At 32.6% G+C, this 16,154-nt stretch overlaps 1 protein-coding gene across 2 annotated transcripts in view; it reads right to left on the reverse strand.

Moving 5' to 3' along the window:
• PSMD14 (proteasome 26S subunit, non-ATPase 14) overlaps positions 1–16,154 on the reverse strand; it is a 109,183-nt gene that overhangs the window by 2,937 nt on the left and 90,092 nt on the right. For both annotated transcript variants that reach the window (XM_051986275.1, XM_051986274.1), the window contains 2 exons: positions 14,186–14,311; positions 296–358 (listed from right to left, as the gene is read on the reverse strand). In XM_051986275.1, the coding sequence (XP_051842235.1) occupies positions 296–358; positions 14,186–14,311 (189 nt within the window). The remainder of the gene's footprint in view (positions 1–295; positions 359–14,185; positions 14,312–16,154) is intronic.

Raw genomic sequence — 16,154 nt, forward strand, 5'->3', positions numbered from 1 at the left:
AGAGATTTGAGTTGAGCTTTAAAGGCTCAGAAGAAATTTAAGAGGTAACAGTACAATGACTATTGAATGGGCTGGCATCAGGGAGGAAAAAAGCATTTAGAATAGTCTAGAGCAGAATAAATGGAGAAGTGATAGACAACAAATTGGAAAAATACTGATTGTGGGTCAAAATAAACAAACAAATAAGTAAATAAATAAAGCAGTGGACAGAAAGAAGCAAAGAAAGTTCCCCACATAGACCCTAAAATATACTTAGTCCATAAAGTCTGTTACTATATAATGTGGTACATCTTACCTGCTTGCCAACATTCTTTATTGCCAGCTGTTCAGGTGTCATCTTATCTTCTTCTTCTACTGCCTGTAAATGAAAGATCAAGGTCAGTATTTTCAGTTTTGTTTACTTTTCCCACAGCATTAAAAAAAAAAAAACACCAACTAAACAATAATAACCTTTATTCATAGGATTCAAAGAATTACATTTTAGTGATATTCTTTTGCTAATCTTCGCAACTTAATTACTATCAATTTGAACTTAAATGACATCTTAAAAAGTATGCAAAATCATATTGATATCATAAGAAATTGAATGCTTTGAGAGTTAAAAAACTTCTAATGATCTATTTTTAAAGATTAGATAACCTGTAATATGAGTGACACTCAATGGCCTTTAAGCAAATATTGGTTGTGTTCTACCAATGTATTAGATGAACTTTAACGGGCTGTTCTTTCCAGCTCTATGATTCATTTATAGAATTGAAAACAACTGGGAGCAAAGCAATAACTTGGAAAGCATAGGGAAATATTTCACAATACTGGCAATCACAGAAATGGAGACAAAAAGCAACATGGCACAGAGATACAAATGAAAAATACCTACTGGGTGCTTCAAATTGATCGTCTTAATGTCAAATTTCTTCATAGTTAGGAAATTTAACCCATCTTTAAATGTTTTCCACAAAGAGAGAAGTTTGGTCACATTTCACACCTTCTTAATGGTTTTATAAACAGAGAACTTGAAAATGAGCAAGGATGGCAAGTGCATAATTTTGTAAATGGATAAGCTACCTAGAGAATTTGCCCCAGCAGAACCATCCCCAAAAGAAAGGATGATAGATTAAGGATTGTATCTACTAATTATTAGATTATACTTATTTAATAATGCAGTAAAAAAAATAAAATTATGACTCATAAAAATGAGCAAAGGAAAAATTGCAATTAATAACACTTCCCCAATTGGGAATCCCTAGGGTAGCAAGTATGTTTATTTTCAAGGTTGGATGTCATTCCTATTATTTCCAGATAGGTTAAATCTGATTCTTAACTGGGAACTTCCTTCTCCATGCACTCCTACTATTTATATGGATTTCCTTGTAAAATTAATTACATTAATACTGTTGTGAATCATAGCTAGTTTTGGTTTACATGGATATATTGATTATATTAGGAGTAATTAAATAGCTAAGACTGACATACAAATTTATGTTTTAAAAATTCAATGATGTTATATACTTTTCTCCATCAATCTAAAGCTGGGTTTTAAATTTCATCTGAAGGACAGTATTTAACACTTTATACACTATGTCCATTCAATAAGAAAAATGCCAATAACAGTTTCTAATATAATAATTTAAGACAATAGTTGTGGAATTTGGCTCAATCCACTAATCCATTAACAAAATAGCTAATAAGAAATGATTTCTTAGTACTGTACATCTTGCCACATAATCTAAGTAGGTGCAGGTGAACCAGCTATAGTTCATAAAGTGACTAAAATTGTTTACACTATGTAGCTATCTTATAAATTACTCTCTCCACCCCCAGCCCCCATTTCCAATAATCCCCCTGGAGAGAAAAAGAAATTCTCAGAAACTCCTTGTTAAATGCAGATGGCAAAAAGTACTCCCAGCCATATCTGCCATCTGGGAATTGAGGAGCAGCTGTAGATTTAGGCATACACCAAGGTTGCAAACCTTCATGGCAAAAGGGTAAGTATATTCCATTTGGTAATAAAAGAGGCCAACTTTATCTACCAAAAAGCTTTTTGGTATTTCATTCAATGTACTTGCATTACCTCGATTTGTATAGATTGAGACCAGACCAGTTTGTCTTCACTCATATTCCTAGTCTGGCCAGTCACCAGAAAAATTCAGAAATGGTAGCAGTAAAATTAAATGAAATTCAGGCACAGGCAGTGTCCTCACTAGGGAACTTCTGTGTTTATGGCAACTTCTATGATTTGGCGTCAAATTTTGCTTTTGCATTCATGTTCATCGGTTTACTCAACCAACAAAAAGCACTGAAAATGTTTGTGGCTATTCACACTAGAAACGTTTATAACAGTTTATCAACAAAGACCCCCAGATGGCTATCCCATCGTGCACTGTCTGCACAGTTCTTGAAAATTCTTGGAACAAGGTCTGATGTATGATCATAATCCCCTAAAAGTCTCCCCTGTCTTAAAAAGCTTTCACTCAACCTCCAGACCTCAAATATCATTCCATCTTTTTTTCTTTTTCTTTTTTAAGCACCTGTGGCTTCAATTTTTATCATTTTAGTAAAACTCCTCTTGGGAAATCTCCTCCAGGTCAAATCCATTGTGTTCTTTTTAGTTCTCACTCTTTTTCACCTCTTCAAAACAACTAACCATCTGGTTTCCTTGTGCTATTCCATAAGCTCAGTTTCCTCTGAAATAATGTGCTATTCTTAATGTCTCTTTTTCTATTTTTCTTTCCTTGTACCCACAAGGCTCAGTCCTGGGTTCCTTTTTCTACTCTTTTCCTTAAAATGTGCCATTTAAACACATAATTCCAATCATTACTATTTATATGACTACATCTCCTATATCTCATTAACAATTTGCATGTGATATGTCAAAAACAACCCTAATATCATCAACCTCTTTAGTCACTTTTTCCTAATTTCCCATTACAGACAATGAAGCCATTAATTTTCATTTCTTCAGGTTAGCTTATAAGGATGCCTTTAAATAAGACAAGATTGAAATATGAATGTTCTACTTCCAAGTCTTTTCACTTTTTATTATACCAAAATGTACTTGATACCTTAAGAAGCATAACATGGAGAACACAAAGCTGAACATTCTTCAAGAATGATGAAGGAAAGGGCTATAGAACTTATAATAAGGAGTTAACTAGTGGGTTTTAAGAGTGCTTATAAGAAATGGTGGGGAAACTCAGACTGCAAAGATTTAGGAATAAGAAGGGATAAAGGAAGCAAAGGTAGAAGTTGTAGGATCCTTTTCTGAGAAGTTTTGTGAGGAAAAGGTAGCTAGAGGAGCCAGCAGGAATTCTTCACTCAAAATGGGCAAACCTTTTTAAGTTTGAAGATAAAGGGGAAAGAGTCAAAGAAGTAGAAAAAAAAGGTAGTGAAGAGAAAAAAAAGATTAGTATAAAAATAAGACCCTTCAGAAAATAGGAAGAGATGAAACTAAATGCATAGGTAATACCTTTAAGTGGAGGAAGAGGGATATCTGTTCCTTTGAGATTTGAAGGAAAGCAAATATAGTAACATGGTCCAATACAGGCCATATTTTCTCCTGTGATTCTTCTTCCCCCCACCTCCTAGTATAAAACTTAAGTGCATCCTATAATAGCACTTTTACTAACACAAATAGTACTTAAACTTTTCTGGCTTCCCCAGAAGCAGCAGAAGAGTATCAGTGTTTTCCCTCTGGCCCAGACACCTGCTGGAGAAACCTGTTCAGAATGATCTTACTGTTACAAAACGACAGACTAAATGGATGGCTTTAGCAAGAATCTTTCTAAAGTCATATTTTAATGATGTCATTCTTTGGTTTGAAACCTAGAGAAATTTCTAAAAGCTTTTATACAGTGAATTTAAACTTCTTACAACATACTTCATGACCTATAAAACAGTGGATTTGAATGACTTTCTAGATTAAGGTATTTATCTATTTAAGAGTCAGATAATCAATAAATATTTATTAAGCACTCACTAAATTTCAGATACTTACAAAGAAAGGGATAAGATATTTCTTGCCCTCAAAAAGCTCACAATCCCATAGGGGAGGCAAAACATAGAAAAAGAAGCTGAAAAGCTGAGGAGGAGGGAAAGGAGAATACAAACTGGGGATATATTGAAGTCATGCATCTGGGAAGGGAAATTATATGAGGACATGTGAGTTTTAAGTTAATTTCATCTCGGAGAATGATGAGTTTCTGTAGATAAAAAGACCAAAAAAGTAGGTGGGTGGGAAATAATAAGTGAGAATTCCCTGGGTATTTTAAATGAGGTGGATCAGGGACGAGCTTCCAAGTGTCCATTTTTCATCCTCTCTAAACAGCAATTCTCTACATACGCTGACTCAGTATTAGATTTTAACTACTATTTTGTTATTTATACCGGGCAAACCTTTCCCTTATATGTTGCCTAGTTTTAAAAATCGGGCTTAAAATGCCATGTAGGTCCATAACATAAAATTCTTCTTGATTATAAAATATAACACTAAAATAAGATGAAATGGAAAATATTCAAAATGGAAATAAGGTATAGTTGAAGTAGATACTTATCAAGGGACCAGATCTAATTCATAACTATCCATTTTACTTAAGATAGGCTTGGAGAATAATTTAAGGAACAATTAATTTCAATTAGCTTCTTGAGTAAGATTTTGTGAAGAAATCACTCTATATAACTTAAAATGATTGCATTCTAGCAATCTGGAGAACCTAAGAAATATTTCTGTAAAAGACTATATTTCACAAATTAATTCAAGTCTGGAGAGGTTCATCCCCAACCTGGCTCAAGGTGAAAGATATTTTTGCTCATGGAAATTCATAAGGATCAACTGTGATGGACTTGGCTCTTTTCAACAATGCAGTGATTCAAAGAAATTACAATAGGCTTGGGATAGAAAATGCTATCAGAAGAGAGAGAACTATGCAGACTGAATGTGGATAAAGGCATAATATTTTCACTTTTTGTTTGTTTGTTTTTTACTTTCTCATGGTTTCTTCCTTTTTTAACCTGATTTTTCTTGCACATGACAAGTATGGAAATATATTTAAAGGAATTGCGCATGTTTGACCTCTATCAGATTGCCTGCTGTCTTGGGAAGGAGGGAGAAAAATCTGTAACACAAGGACTTGTAAAAGAGGATGTTGAAAATTATCTTCACATGTATTTGGAAAATAAAATATTGAAAAATTAAAAAAGAATTCATCAAGATTAATCAACAACAGAGGACAGGATTTTCAATTACAGAAAATTATGAGTTTGTGAAGTACTGAAAATATAACTTAAAAAGTAAAGTTCTGATATGGTCTCAGATTTTAATAACATTAAATTCATTTAAACCACAAATAATTTTTATTGTAAAGATAGAGGGGACATCTCAGCTGATAACCAATTGGAAGCAAATGCATCTGAAGAAATCTAAAGAAGTGCCTTCAAACCGAAGGGCAAAGAAAAGGAAAAACATTAAATTTTGGAATTAGGAGCTGAAAAACTGACTTAAAAAAAGGAAGAAAAAATCATTAGTAGTTTTTATCCACATCATGATATGATTTTTTTTTCTCTCCCCTCTCCCCCAGCATATTCAATTTAATAGCAAAGCTAACAATTACAATAAATAGGATCCAGGATTCCTCAGTAGTCAAGAATGCACCTGACAATCAAGACAGCTTTAGACTCAATATAGAGAAACCTATCAGTCTAACACAATCTTAAGCAACACAGCACACCTCATTTCTGACTGGCTGGTATTAAGATCAACAACCATAAATTATACCAGACAGTCACCAGGTGGTCTAACATTTGAGCCAACATCTTCTAAAAAGTACCAAGGGTGATACCTTCTAAGGGAAAATAGGAATTTTGTGGTCTGGTTGATGCTTTCTGAGGGGATATACTATTGTTCTGTGATTGAAAAGAAATTATGTGGGGCAAGATAGAGCACCAGTCCTGAAGTCAGGAGGACCTGAGTTCAAATCTGATTTCAGATACTTAATACTTCCTAGCTGTGTGATCCTGGGCAAGTCACTTAACCCCAGGTCAAAAAAAAAAAAAAAATTGTGGGAGGAAAGTACCCAGAAAAAGGAAACTAAAACTCAGGGGTTTTTTTTGCCTACTAGGGAGATTACAGGACAGGGTCAAATTGTTTGTTTTTTGTGTTTTTGTTTTTTGCTGAGGCAATTGGGATTAAGTGACTTGATCAAGATCATACAGCTAGGAAGGGTTAAGTGTCTGAGATCAGATTTGAACTCAGGTCTTTCTGACTTCAGGGCTGGTGCTCTATGCATTGTGCCACTCAGTTGCCCTTTTGTGGTTATTAAAGTATACATATTCCTTAGTTAGCAATGCAAAACATGATTTTTTTTTTTTTTTGTTGAGGGTAACTGATATTAAAAAAAAAGTCTGCTGCTATAGGCTTAAGGTCAGAGAAAGTTCAAGTTCACATACTAAGGGAGAGTAACATACATAGCAACTTGATCACTAATATATAGTAAACTGATTAAGTTTTAATAAATAATCCAAAACAAAGTGGATCATCAATTTTCAATTCACAATTTTCCACTTAGATTTCTGGGAGCTATGTCTACCATAAATCGATGTGATTATTTCTTTTAAAAACTTTAGCCAGGAAGAGGATTTTGGAAAGATGGCAGAGTAAATCAGAAAACTTTCAGCTCTCCAAATTTCTTCCACAGAAGACAGAACACTGCCTCAGAAGGAATGTAGAGCAATAGAAAGAAATAAGTCAGGTTAAGCAATTGTTTTCCTGTGATAACCTAAGAAGTTTCCAGGAAAGACCTGATCTCCAGGGGCAGAGGTTGGGCCTGAATGAAGTACAAACACCTCCTACAACAACTGCTCTATCAACAAATAACAAACCTTGGGGGTAGCTGAGTTTGGGAGGCAGCCTTAGCCTTAGAAATTTCATCTCATTGACAGTGTAGGAGTCTGAAAGTTGAGTAGGAGAAGAATGAAGGAACTTCCACTTTCTGAGGGATGCCCAGCACAGCTGAGCCTGTTACTGCCAGGGAGGACCACACTTCTGGTGAGTGCAGTAGAGGAGTGACAGGGGCCCTACAGGCTGTGGTTACCTGCAGGAGAGCAGTCCCAGGTTTCAGTTTCAGGGAAGAAAGGGCAGTTGTAGTTTACCAGAAGGTCTTCAGAGAGTAAGATCATATGAGGATGGGGGAGGGGGAGATTGCTCTAGTCTAGGCTTGGTAGTAGAGAGGAGAGTCCAAGATTGGGCCTTGAGACATACCTGAGAAAATAGCAGTAGGGAAGAACTGAGCCTTGGGCCATTATTCTCATATTCAGAACTAGCACTTAATCACACTAATAGTTGTTAAAAACACACAAAGAAAATTTAATAACAATGACAAAACAAAAAAAAAACCCACTCATAGATAATTACTATGAGGATAATGAAGATCTGGATTCATATTCAGAGAAAGATAATGGAGCTGAAGCCAGTCTATTTTCAATGAGAATTGTCAAATGGTCCTAAGTACAAAAAGAGTTCTTGGAAGAACTTAAAAAAGGATTTTAGGGGATTTAAAAAAAAATCAATCCAAGAAAATTATGAAAAGAAAAAAAAAATCAATCAACTTGAAACAGAGAACCAAAAACTAAAGGAAGAAAATAATTCCTTGCAACCTAGAATAGGGCAAAGGAAGGCTAATAACATTTTAAGACCTAAAGAAATAATAAAACAAAATCAAAATAATGAAAAAAATTGGAGAATATGAAACATCTCAGAAAAACAACTGATCTGGAGAACAGATCAAAGAGAAATAATATAATAGACTTCCTGAGAATTATGATTAAAAAAAAAGAATCTTGATACCACACTATAAGAAATTACAAAGGAAAATTGCCCTGAAGTTCCAGAACAAGTAGACAAAGCAAGAAATAGAAAAAAAATCTAATTACTGCCTGAAAGAGATTTCCAAGAAAAACTTACAAGAATATTAAAACCAAGTTTCAAAGCTTACAGGTAAAGAAAAAATACTGAAAACAAGAAAAAAAAATTCAAATATTGTGGAGCTACAGTAAGGATTACATAAGTCTTAGCAGTTACTACATTATTGGACTATAGATCTTGGAATACTTTTTTCATAGTTACAAACAAAGGTAATTTACTCAGGAAAATTAAATATAATCTGAATATAATTTAAACAAAAGCACATTTAATGAACTTGAAAGGCTTTCAGGTATTTGTAATAAAAACAGCAGAAAATAATGGAAGTTAAGGGGAAAATTCAATAAATTATACCCCAGAGAAATATAAACATTAAGGAAAATTATGACGGATTCATGAAGGAGAAACAATTTACTTCATAAATTCTTTTATAAATGTGATTTTTATTTGGGTAATTTGAAAGATAGACTACAGCTAAGCTGAGTGTGATGGAGTGATACTAAAAAAGATAAAACTGTTTAGGGAGAGATAAAAAGAGACAATTATCTTATACGAATGAGACAAAAAAGGAAAAAACGGATACAGAAGAGGTTAGCAGGAGGAGGGCTGGTAGTGCTGAAAACTTATCAAAAAATGGATTCAAGAAGGAACTAAATATATAATATTATATATGTCTACAAGGGAAGAAAAGTCTTCAAAATTCAAAAAAATAAGGAAAGGGGATAAAGTCAGAGGAGAGGATAAGGGAAGGATTTTTTGCAGTAGATAGGTTAAGGATTAGAGGGGCAAGGTAACAGGTAAAAATAAAGAAGAAAAATGAGGAGGAATAAAAATAGAGTGAGAAAGTGAGGAAATAATAGGAAGGAGGAAAATATACAAATAATTATAGATTAGAAATGTATTTACCCATAAAATAGAAATTGAAAGCAGATTAAAAATTTGAATTCAACAATGTGTTACTTTCAGAAAATACTACAAAAATGAGATAAATAAAATAAAGATCAGAAATAGACATTGTTGTACAAAAAAACAGGGGTAATCATGATTTCAAACAAAGTTAAAGCTAAAATAAGGAAATTACACTATGTATCAGCCATAGTATTCAATATTGTTTTAAACTTCTTAAAATAACCAGACAGTATAAAATACCTGAGAGTATATTTGCCAAAACAAACACAGGAATTATGCAAACATAAACACAAAACATTTTAAACAAATCAAGTTAGATCTAAATAAGTGAAGTAATATTTATTGTTCATGGGTAGATAAAAAAAAGAGAGATAGATAATTTAACCTAAGTAATACCATCCCAATTAAATTACAAAAAATAATTTTCTTGCCAAGAAAAAATAATTTAAAAGTTCATTCAGAAGAACAATAGGTCAAGAATTTCAAAGAAACCAAGGGATAAAAGATGTGAAGGAAGCAGATTTGATAGTATTAGCCTTAAACCATATTATAAAGTGAGAGCATTATTAAAGTGTAGAGTAGATAATTTTGATTAAATTAAAATTTTCTTGTGTAAATAAAACTTATACAGCTAAGAATAAAACGAATGCAGAAAATTGGGAGAAAACTTTCATAGATAATCTCTCAAATAAAATGCGACTGGGTTAATATATTGCTGTGTTATAGGAAATGAGCTGGTTAACTAAGAAAACATGGACTTATGAAAGTAGATGCTATCCATATTAGAGAAACAGATGAAAAGCAGAAATAAGTATAATGTGGTCTTACATGTGTATGTATGAATATATGTGTGTGTGTGTGTGTGTGTGTGTGTGTATTTATTTATTTTTATTTCATTCTCCATGCTTAATTGTAGTGTTCTTGGAGGCTAGAGGTGGGGTGATGGTGGCAATAAAGTAAAAAGTGCACAGCAGAGAACAAAAGAAAACCTACAAGGAAGCAAAGGAAAACCGAACAGTTTTGAAACCAATGTGTAGTACTTATTATACAGGTTTTCTTGAAATGGAAATTTATTGCTTTATATTGAATCCTCTCATGTTCTGCTGTATACATGGCAATTTTTTTTTCTTTTCTTATTTTTAGTTTACTTATATGTTTAAAATTAATTTAAAAACTTAACTCCAACCTTTAGTTAGAAGGAAAGACAGAAGACAGAAAATATGCTAAAATGATTATTTAAAGTCTTGTCTTTTTATTAAGTTGGAAGAAATCAGATTTCTTTTGTCGAGAATTTAAAAGTTTGGGGGAAAAAACTATTTGCAAGAACTCTTGATACCCAACAGAAACTTAATGTACAGGAGTTACCAATATCCTGAAGAAATTTACCTTTTAAGGGTAATTTTGGGATTCTATTTTTCTTACACTAAAGAAAAGGTTAGAGTTATATTAAACACTGTAAAATCCATGAGTTTTATTTAATTTTTGTATATTCTTTCCATACTTGCCAAAATGTTCTTTTTGGTATGCACACAAATATCTGCAGAATATCTTTAATAAAATAGTATCAGATCATAGATATATTTTTAAAAATCTTATGCTGAACATTTGTTATAAATATAAACTTTGGTTAATTCCAGGTGATATATGTCCTTAGCAGTTCTAATGAAGGCAAAGTGAAAAATTCAGATGCTCAATTAAGTCATACTTAGTAAGCACTAACACAAGCATATAGCAGATACTCTGGACAACACAATTCCTACTTTCAGGGACATTAATATGTATTTTGGAGAAAGAGGTCCAAGATAGTGAAAGCCAACTATTGTATGCCACAAAAGAATCAGCTGAAGGAATTGAGGATGAGAAGTTAAGAGTGTTATCTTCCAATATTCAAGAAATAGATACCATGTAGAAGTTGAATTAGCCTTGTTTTCATTGGGCAACAGAGCAAGATTAGGAAAAACGCAGGAATTTAAAAAAAAAAAAAAAAGGATTTTAGCCTAATGTAAGGAAAATCTTCCTTTGCAATTAAAGCTTTAAAAATGAGTAAGATGCCTCCAAATAGAAAGGGTCCTGTTTCCTGGAAAGCTTCCAGAAGAAGCTACCTGGCTTTTTGCTTATAATGTTCTAGAGGAGATTATCATTCAGAAAGTCTGGACTAGATGACATCTGAAGTTTGTTCCAAACCTGAAATTGAGAAAACCTAATGGAGGAGGGTAAAGGGGGAAAAGGAATAAGTCATATGCATAAATGATAAAACAATGTGGCATTCAAGTGACAAACTAGTACTACAGATAATAAGTACTCTAGGAGTTCTAAAGGAGACAACAAAAGACGGGCTTAGGAAGGTGGGACTTAAATGAAGTCTTAAAATATTTACATAGGAAGAAGGGAATGGGAAAAATTTGTAACATGACCAAAATCCTTAGGAAGCTTATCTGTTCTGAACATGAGATTTGACTTTAGAAACCACACAGGACAACAACCTAACCTTCATTACTTGTCATTTGGCTTTCTGTAATAGCCTGCTTTCACTTTTTCTCCTCCTTAATCCAATCTCCGTACAGCTACCAAAACAATGTTCTTAAGGCATGGGAGCTGCTGTCACAGACTTGTTCAAAAGCCTTCAGTTGTTTCCTGAACCACTAATTGATTCTAAGGCTCACATTTTTTGTTTCTGCAATCTGCAGATTTATATTTTCAAAATTATTTCATACTATTCCTCTTGATAAACTGTTTCAAACTGGATTGCTAACCTATTTCCTGAGCTTAATTCCTGCCTTCATGCTTCCTATAAGTACAAGACATTCCATATGCCTCTAACCTATTCCTTTCAAATCACTGACTTCAGAATATGTCTTCCTTCAAGACTTAATTGAGATTTCATATTCTCTGAGAATCTTTTCATTCCCTGACTCTTTAGTTTATTAGAGTCTTCAATTTACAAAGTAAATTGTACAAAGTACATAATACAAGGTAAACACTGGAGGAGTTGATGTCTTCAGCATCAACCAGAGGGCCTTCCAACATAGCATATACTTCATGTTGGTGGAGTGGAATTATATTGTTTATTTAAAATATTTTAGCAGATATTTAATAAGTTAAATTTTACTTAAATTAAATGAGGCAAACCATGAATCCCTATATATTTAAAAACTCATTATTAAGTAAATGCTAGCAAACATTATTTAAACAGAACTTTTGTCACTTAAAATGTGACTTTTATGGCAGCTTAGTGGTAGTCATGTGTTCTAAAGAACACTTTTAGATTCTAAATGAGTGATAATTAAAAGCCAGAGGACCTGATTTCAAATTCCAGCTCTACTACTTATCCTCTGTGTGATGTTGGGCAAGTCACATAGTCTTTCTGTGTTTCAATTTCCTAACATGATAAATGAGGAAGTTGTACAAGATGACCCCTGAAGTTCTTTTTAGCTCTGAGTCTATCTATTTCTCTCTCTCTCAAAGCAACTTGTTCTTCTGGCACTCAAACAGGGTAATATTTCCACATGAAAAGATCTAGAAGGATTCTAAGGTTAAATAAGTGGACAAAGAAGGGGGCAGGGAAATATTTCCTACTCATGGATCATCATGCTCTCCACCTTTGTTCCTCCACCACCCACAGAAGATAGCTCTTTTGCAGTTCATTTTTCCACCTGCACACTCATTTACAAATTTTGCAATCAAAATACTAAAATAAGACACAAAAATAGCAGATGCATCCTGGCATGAATAAATTAGGTGAGTTAGAATAGCAGGAATGTGGGTGTTTCAGTTCAAGAATTAAGGAGATAACCAAATGAATAAAAGTGAAATTCAGGATTCTCCAAATTGTTCTTTCTTTGCTGAATTCAGAATTGAAATTAATTATCTAGTACTTATTTACTCAAATGTTTTAATCTCCATGTATTATATATAAGACCGCAGATAATCATATGACTTAAAAACAGTATTGTTAAATACAATGCCAATCAATAGGCATTTATTAATTGCCTATCCTGTATCAGACACTGGGAATATCTACATATCTATATCTATATATAAAGAAATAGTACCTGTCTTCCAGTAGTTTATATTTCATCAAAAGAAATAACATATTCAAATATAAGTACATGCAAAGCACATAAAGAACAAACAAAAAGTATTTGGGGGTGAAGACTAAAGAAAGGAGCTGTAGAAGTTGAGGATATCAAGAAAGGCAGCAACAACTGGTGCAATCAAGAAAGCCCTCATGAACACATAAACTGATCTTTGAGGGCAACTTGAGATTTTAAGAGGAAAGCATGTGGTATAGCCTATGAAAAAGGAAATAAAATGTTTTGATGAATAGCTATAAGGAAAGCATTGATTTGGCAGTGGTATTTGTTTCTGTATTTCAAATACTTAAAAAAAAAATTACATTTTCCCTCAATCAAAGAGGATAGTTAAGAGTTCAAATCTGTACTATCACCACAACAATGTAAAGGAAAACAAAACTAAAGGACTTTTTAGAATGCCATCAACATCTTATCTATTTCTGACTTTATGGGAATACCTCCTTCTTTCTTGATAGAGAGATTGTAGACTTAGTGGAAAAAACAGTCAATCATAATGCTGCCTCATAATCTAATGAAACTCTAAGAAAACGTAGGCCAATAGTCTAATATACTAAATATTGTTTTATATTCCATAATCTTCATAACATCAAATTGCAAACTATAATGATTTAACATCTTAACCCTAGCACTACTATGGATTTTCCAGCAGAGTACTATGTAACCACTCATCAGTACTTGTCCTTTAAAACCAAGCTAGCTGTTGGAATTTAGTTTGTAATGACCTGTCAATTTTAGTTTAAGACTTGAATCCTTGAATTTTCACAAACAGCAATAAATATGCTGTAATACGTTGATGAATTTTACATATACTTAGTCCTGGTTCATATTATTGCAACATTATATCCTCAATATAGAGCAGAGTTACACTATCATATTTTTTAATCATCTGAAGTATGTTCCTAATACTTCAAATATTTTCTTAATATACTCACATATACATTTTTAAAGCAAAAGAACAGCAAAGAAGCAAAAGATACATTTCAGCTAAATAAAAAGTTTGTATGGCCAAATGATACCTTTTATAATAGTTTCATCAGAATTTTCTTAAACTTTTCAAAAGAGTACTGTTACTTAATTGGCTTAAAAATCCTATAGAAGACTATGTATCAAGAAAGAAACTTATAGAAAAATCTTAGCTATCAATGTATTTTATCCTTATCTTTAAAAGTAATATAATTTTAGAGAAAAAACTCCAAATTTGAAGTTACTTAACTAGTAGATAGCAGAAAAGAATTTTATTTCAAAAATTTAATTATTAAAAACAATTTACCTTATTGTAATTCTTAGCTAATTCCAACATCTCCTTTACTACAGATTCATTGAGTTTACAATGTTCACTGTAGTCTTGAAGTGTCAAACCTTCCATCCAACTCTTCTTATGCAAATTTAGCAACATCTGAAAAATAGTCACATCACAATTACCTGCATCAACAATTTCATTTCCTTGTCATGAATAAATTAAAAACTAAATATAATAAGCATTCACAAATATGCTTATTTCTAAGCTTAAGCTTACTGAATGTTTTCATCTGTAAATAAGAGAGTTAAACTAGATGACCCTTGAGACTGTTCTAGCTTCAGAGCTACAATCTCATAAAGTTATAGACTCATTAAAAAATTCTGTATTTATACAATGAAACTAGAATATATTACACAATTTTATTTCCAAATGCAAAGATAAGAAATCATTATCTTGAATGGTGTAGCAGAAAAAACTCTGTACTATTTTCAGCTATTTTCAAAAAACAAACAAAAAAAAGGACTTCTAAAAGTTATAACATTTGAAGACTATTTGACACAAAATTTTCACCCTTCTAACACAAATGTATTAGGATTGACTCTGGTTTCAATGATATGGAGAATTTCTAGACAAAGAAATGCAAACCAACACATTTTCTCTACAAACTTCAGAGTTGTTTAGAATCTCTTGTTAATAATGTTCATGTAACCCAAGTTGGTGCTATCAGTAGCTACATATGCAGTGAAGTTCTCCTCGAATGAAAATGACTATAGTTAGTATACTGGCTTCTACCCTTCTTTAGTCTTTTGAAGACACTGACCAGGAAGCCCAGAATAGAATAGTTAAACTCTGACAACTTCCCCAGGACAAGTGGTGTGAGGTGAATTTTCTATCATTTAGAAGCTCTTAAAAAGCTCTTTCAGAGAAAAAGAATATTTTTATTATGTCTCAGAGTTAGAGGATTTGGGGTTTAATGCATATGGTTGTGAGCAAGGGTAGAAACAGAATCTATGCTGCTGGATTGGGGTAGTTAAGATAATAACATTCATTAAAAAATTTTTTTTAATCTGAAGATTGTAGTATAGGATATCCCCAAATTGGGTGGAATTCAAGTCACTTACTTGATTTCCGAAAGGCTAAACATTAACCAACATTTAGAAAAAAAAAATTTTATATTTTTTGATAAATTTTCCATCTTTTATTTTGAATGTTCAGCTATTGTACATTTCTTATATACAAAAATATATACAATCTGAAAAAAGTATTCTCAAACAGAATAATATTTATCTCTATCCTATCACTTTTCCACAAAAAGTGAAAAAAAGTAGAAAAAAATAAATTTGAGTTTCTATGATCCTACTTCATGTAAGTTTGGGATATGGGATTCTTTCTTCTCAGGTACTTTTGGAGGTGGCAAATATATATCTAACACTCATTTAACAAAAAACAAAGCAAAACAAAACAAAAATACAGATGGACATGCAGATGAATATTTATATAACTTTCACTGAGACACTGTTTTTTTAGCCTTAAAAGCAATAATACTGGATGGATGCTAACTCTAGAATTCAAACAGTAGTATTAAGACAGAATTTCACACTTAATTGAGGTTAAATAGGAAAAAAAGTTATAGCAAAATCCTAATCTATCCAAGATGCTATGAAATTTTCAAGATAACAAGTCTAGAAATTTGAAGAATGATAATTCTAAACATGAGGTCCATTAATTAACATAATTATTTTCTCTATTTCTTTCTCTTCCTTCTCTTTCCCTTCTTTCATGGAGCCCAAACTCTCTTATTTTACAGAGATGTATCCTTACACATTCATGAACTAAACCCCCTACTAAATCTGTATGGGAGCTCTGACATTGGTAAGACTGCCCTTTCTTCGGTAAGCCTGGCTATTCCCAACTTTCATAGTTCATCAATCTGATGATACAGTACAGACTAGGTTAACCCAATACAGCTCAGAACCTAAGCTTAACTGATCCACCAGAC

This window comes from Antechinus flavipes, chromosome 3 (genome assembly GCF_016432865.1).
Source record: "Antechinus flavipes isolate AdamAnt ecotype Samford, QLD, Australia chromosome 3, AdamAnt_v2, whole genome shotgun sequence".
Classification (NCBI taxonomy): Eukaryota; Metazoa; Chordata; class Mammalia; order Dasyuromorphia; family Dasyuridae; genus Antechinus; species Antechinus flavipes.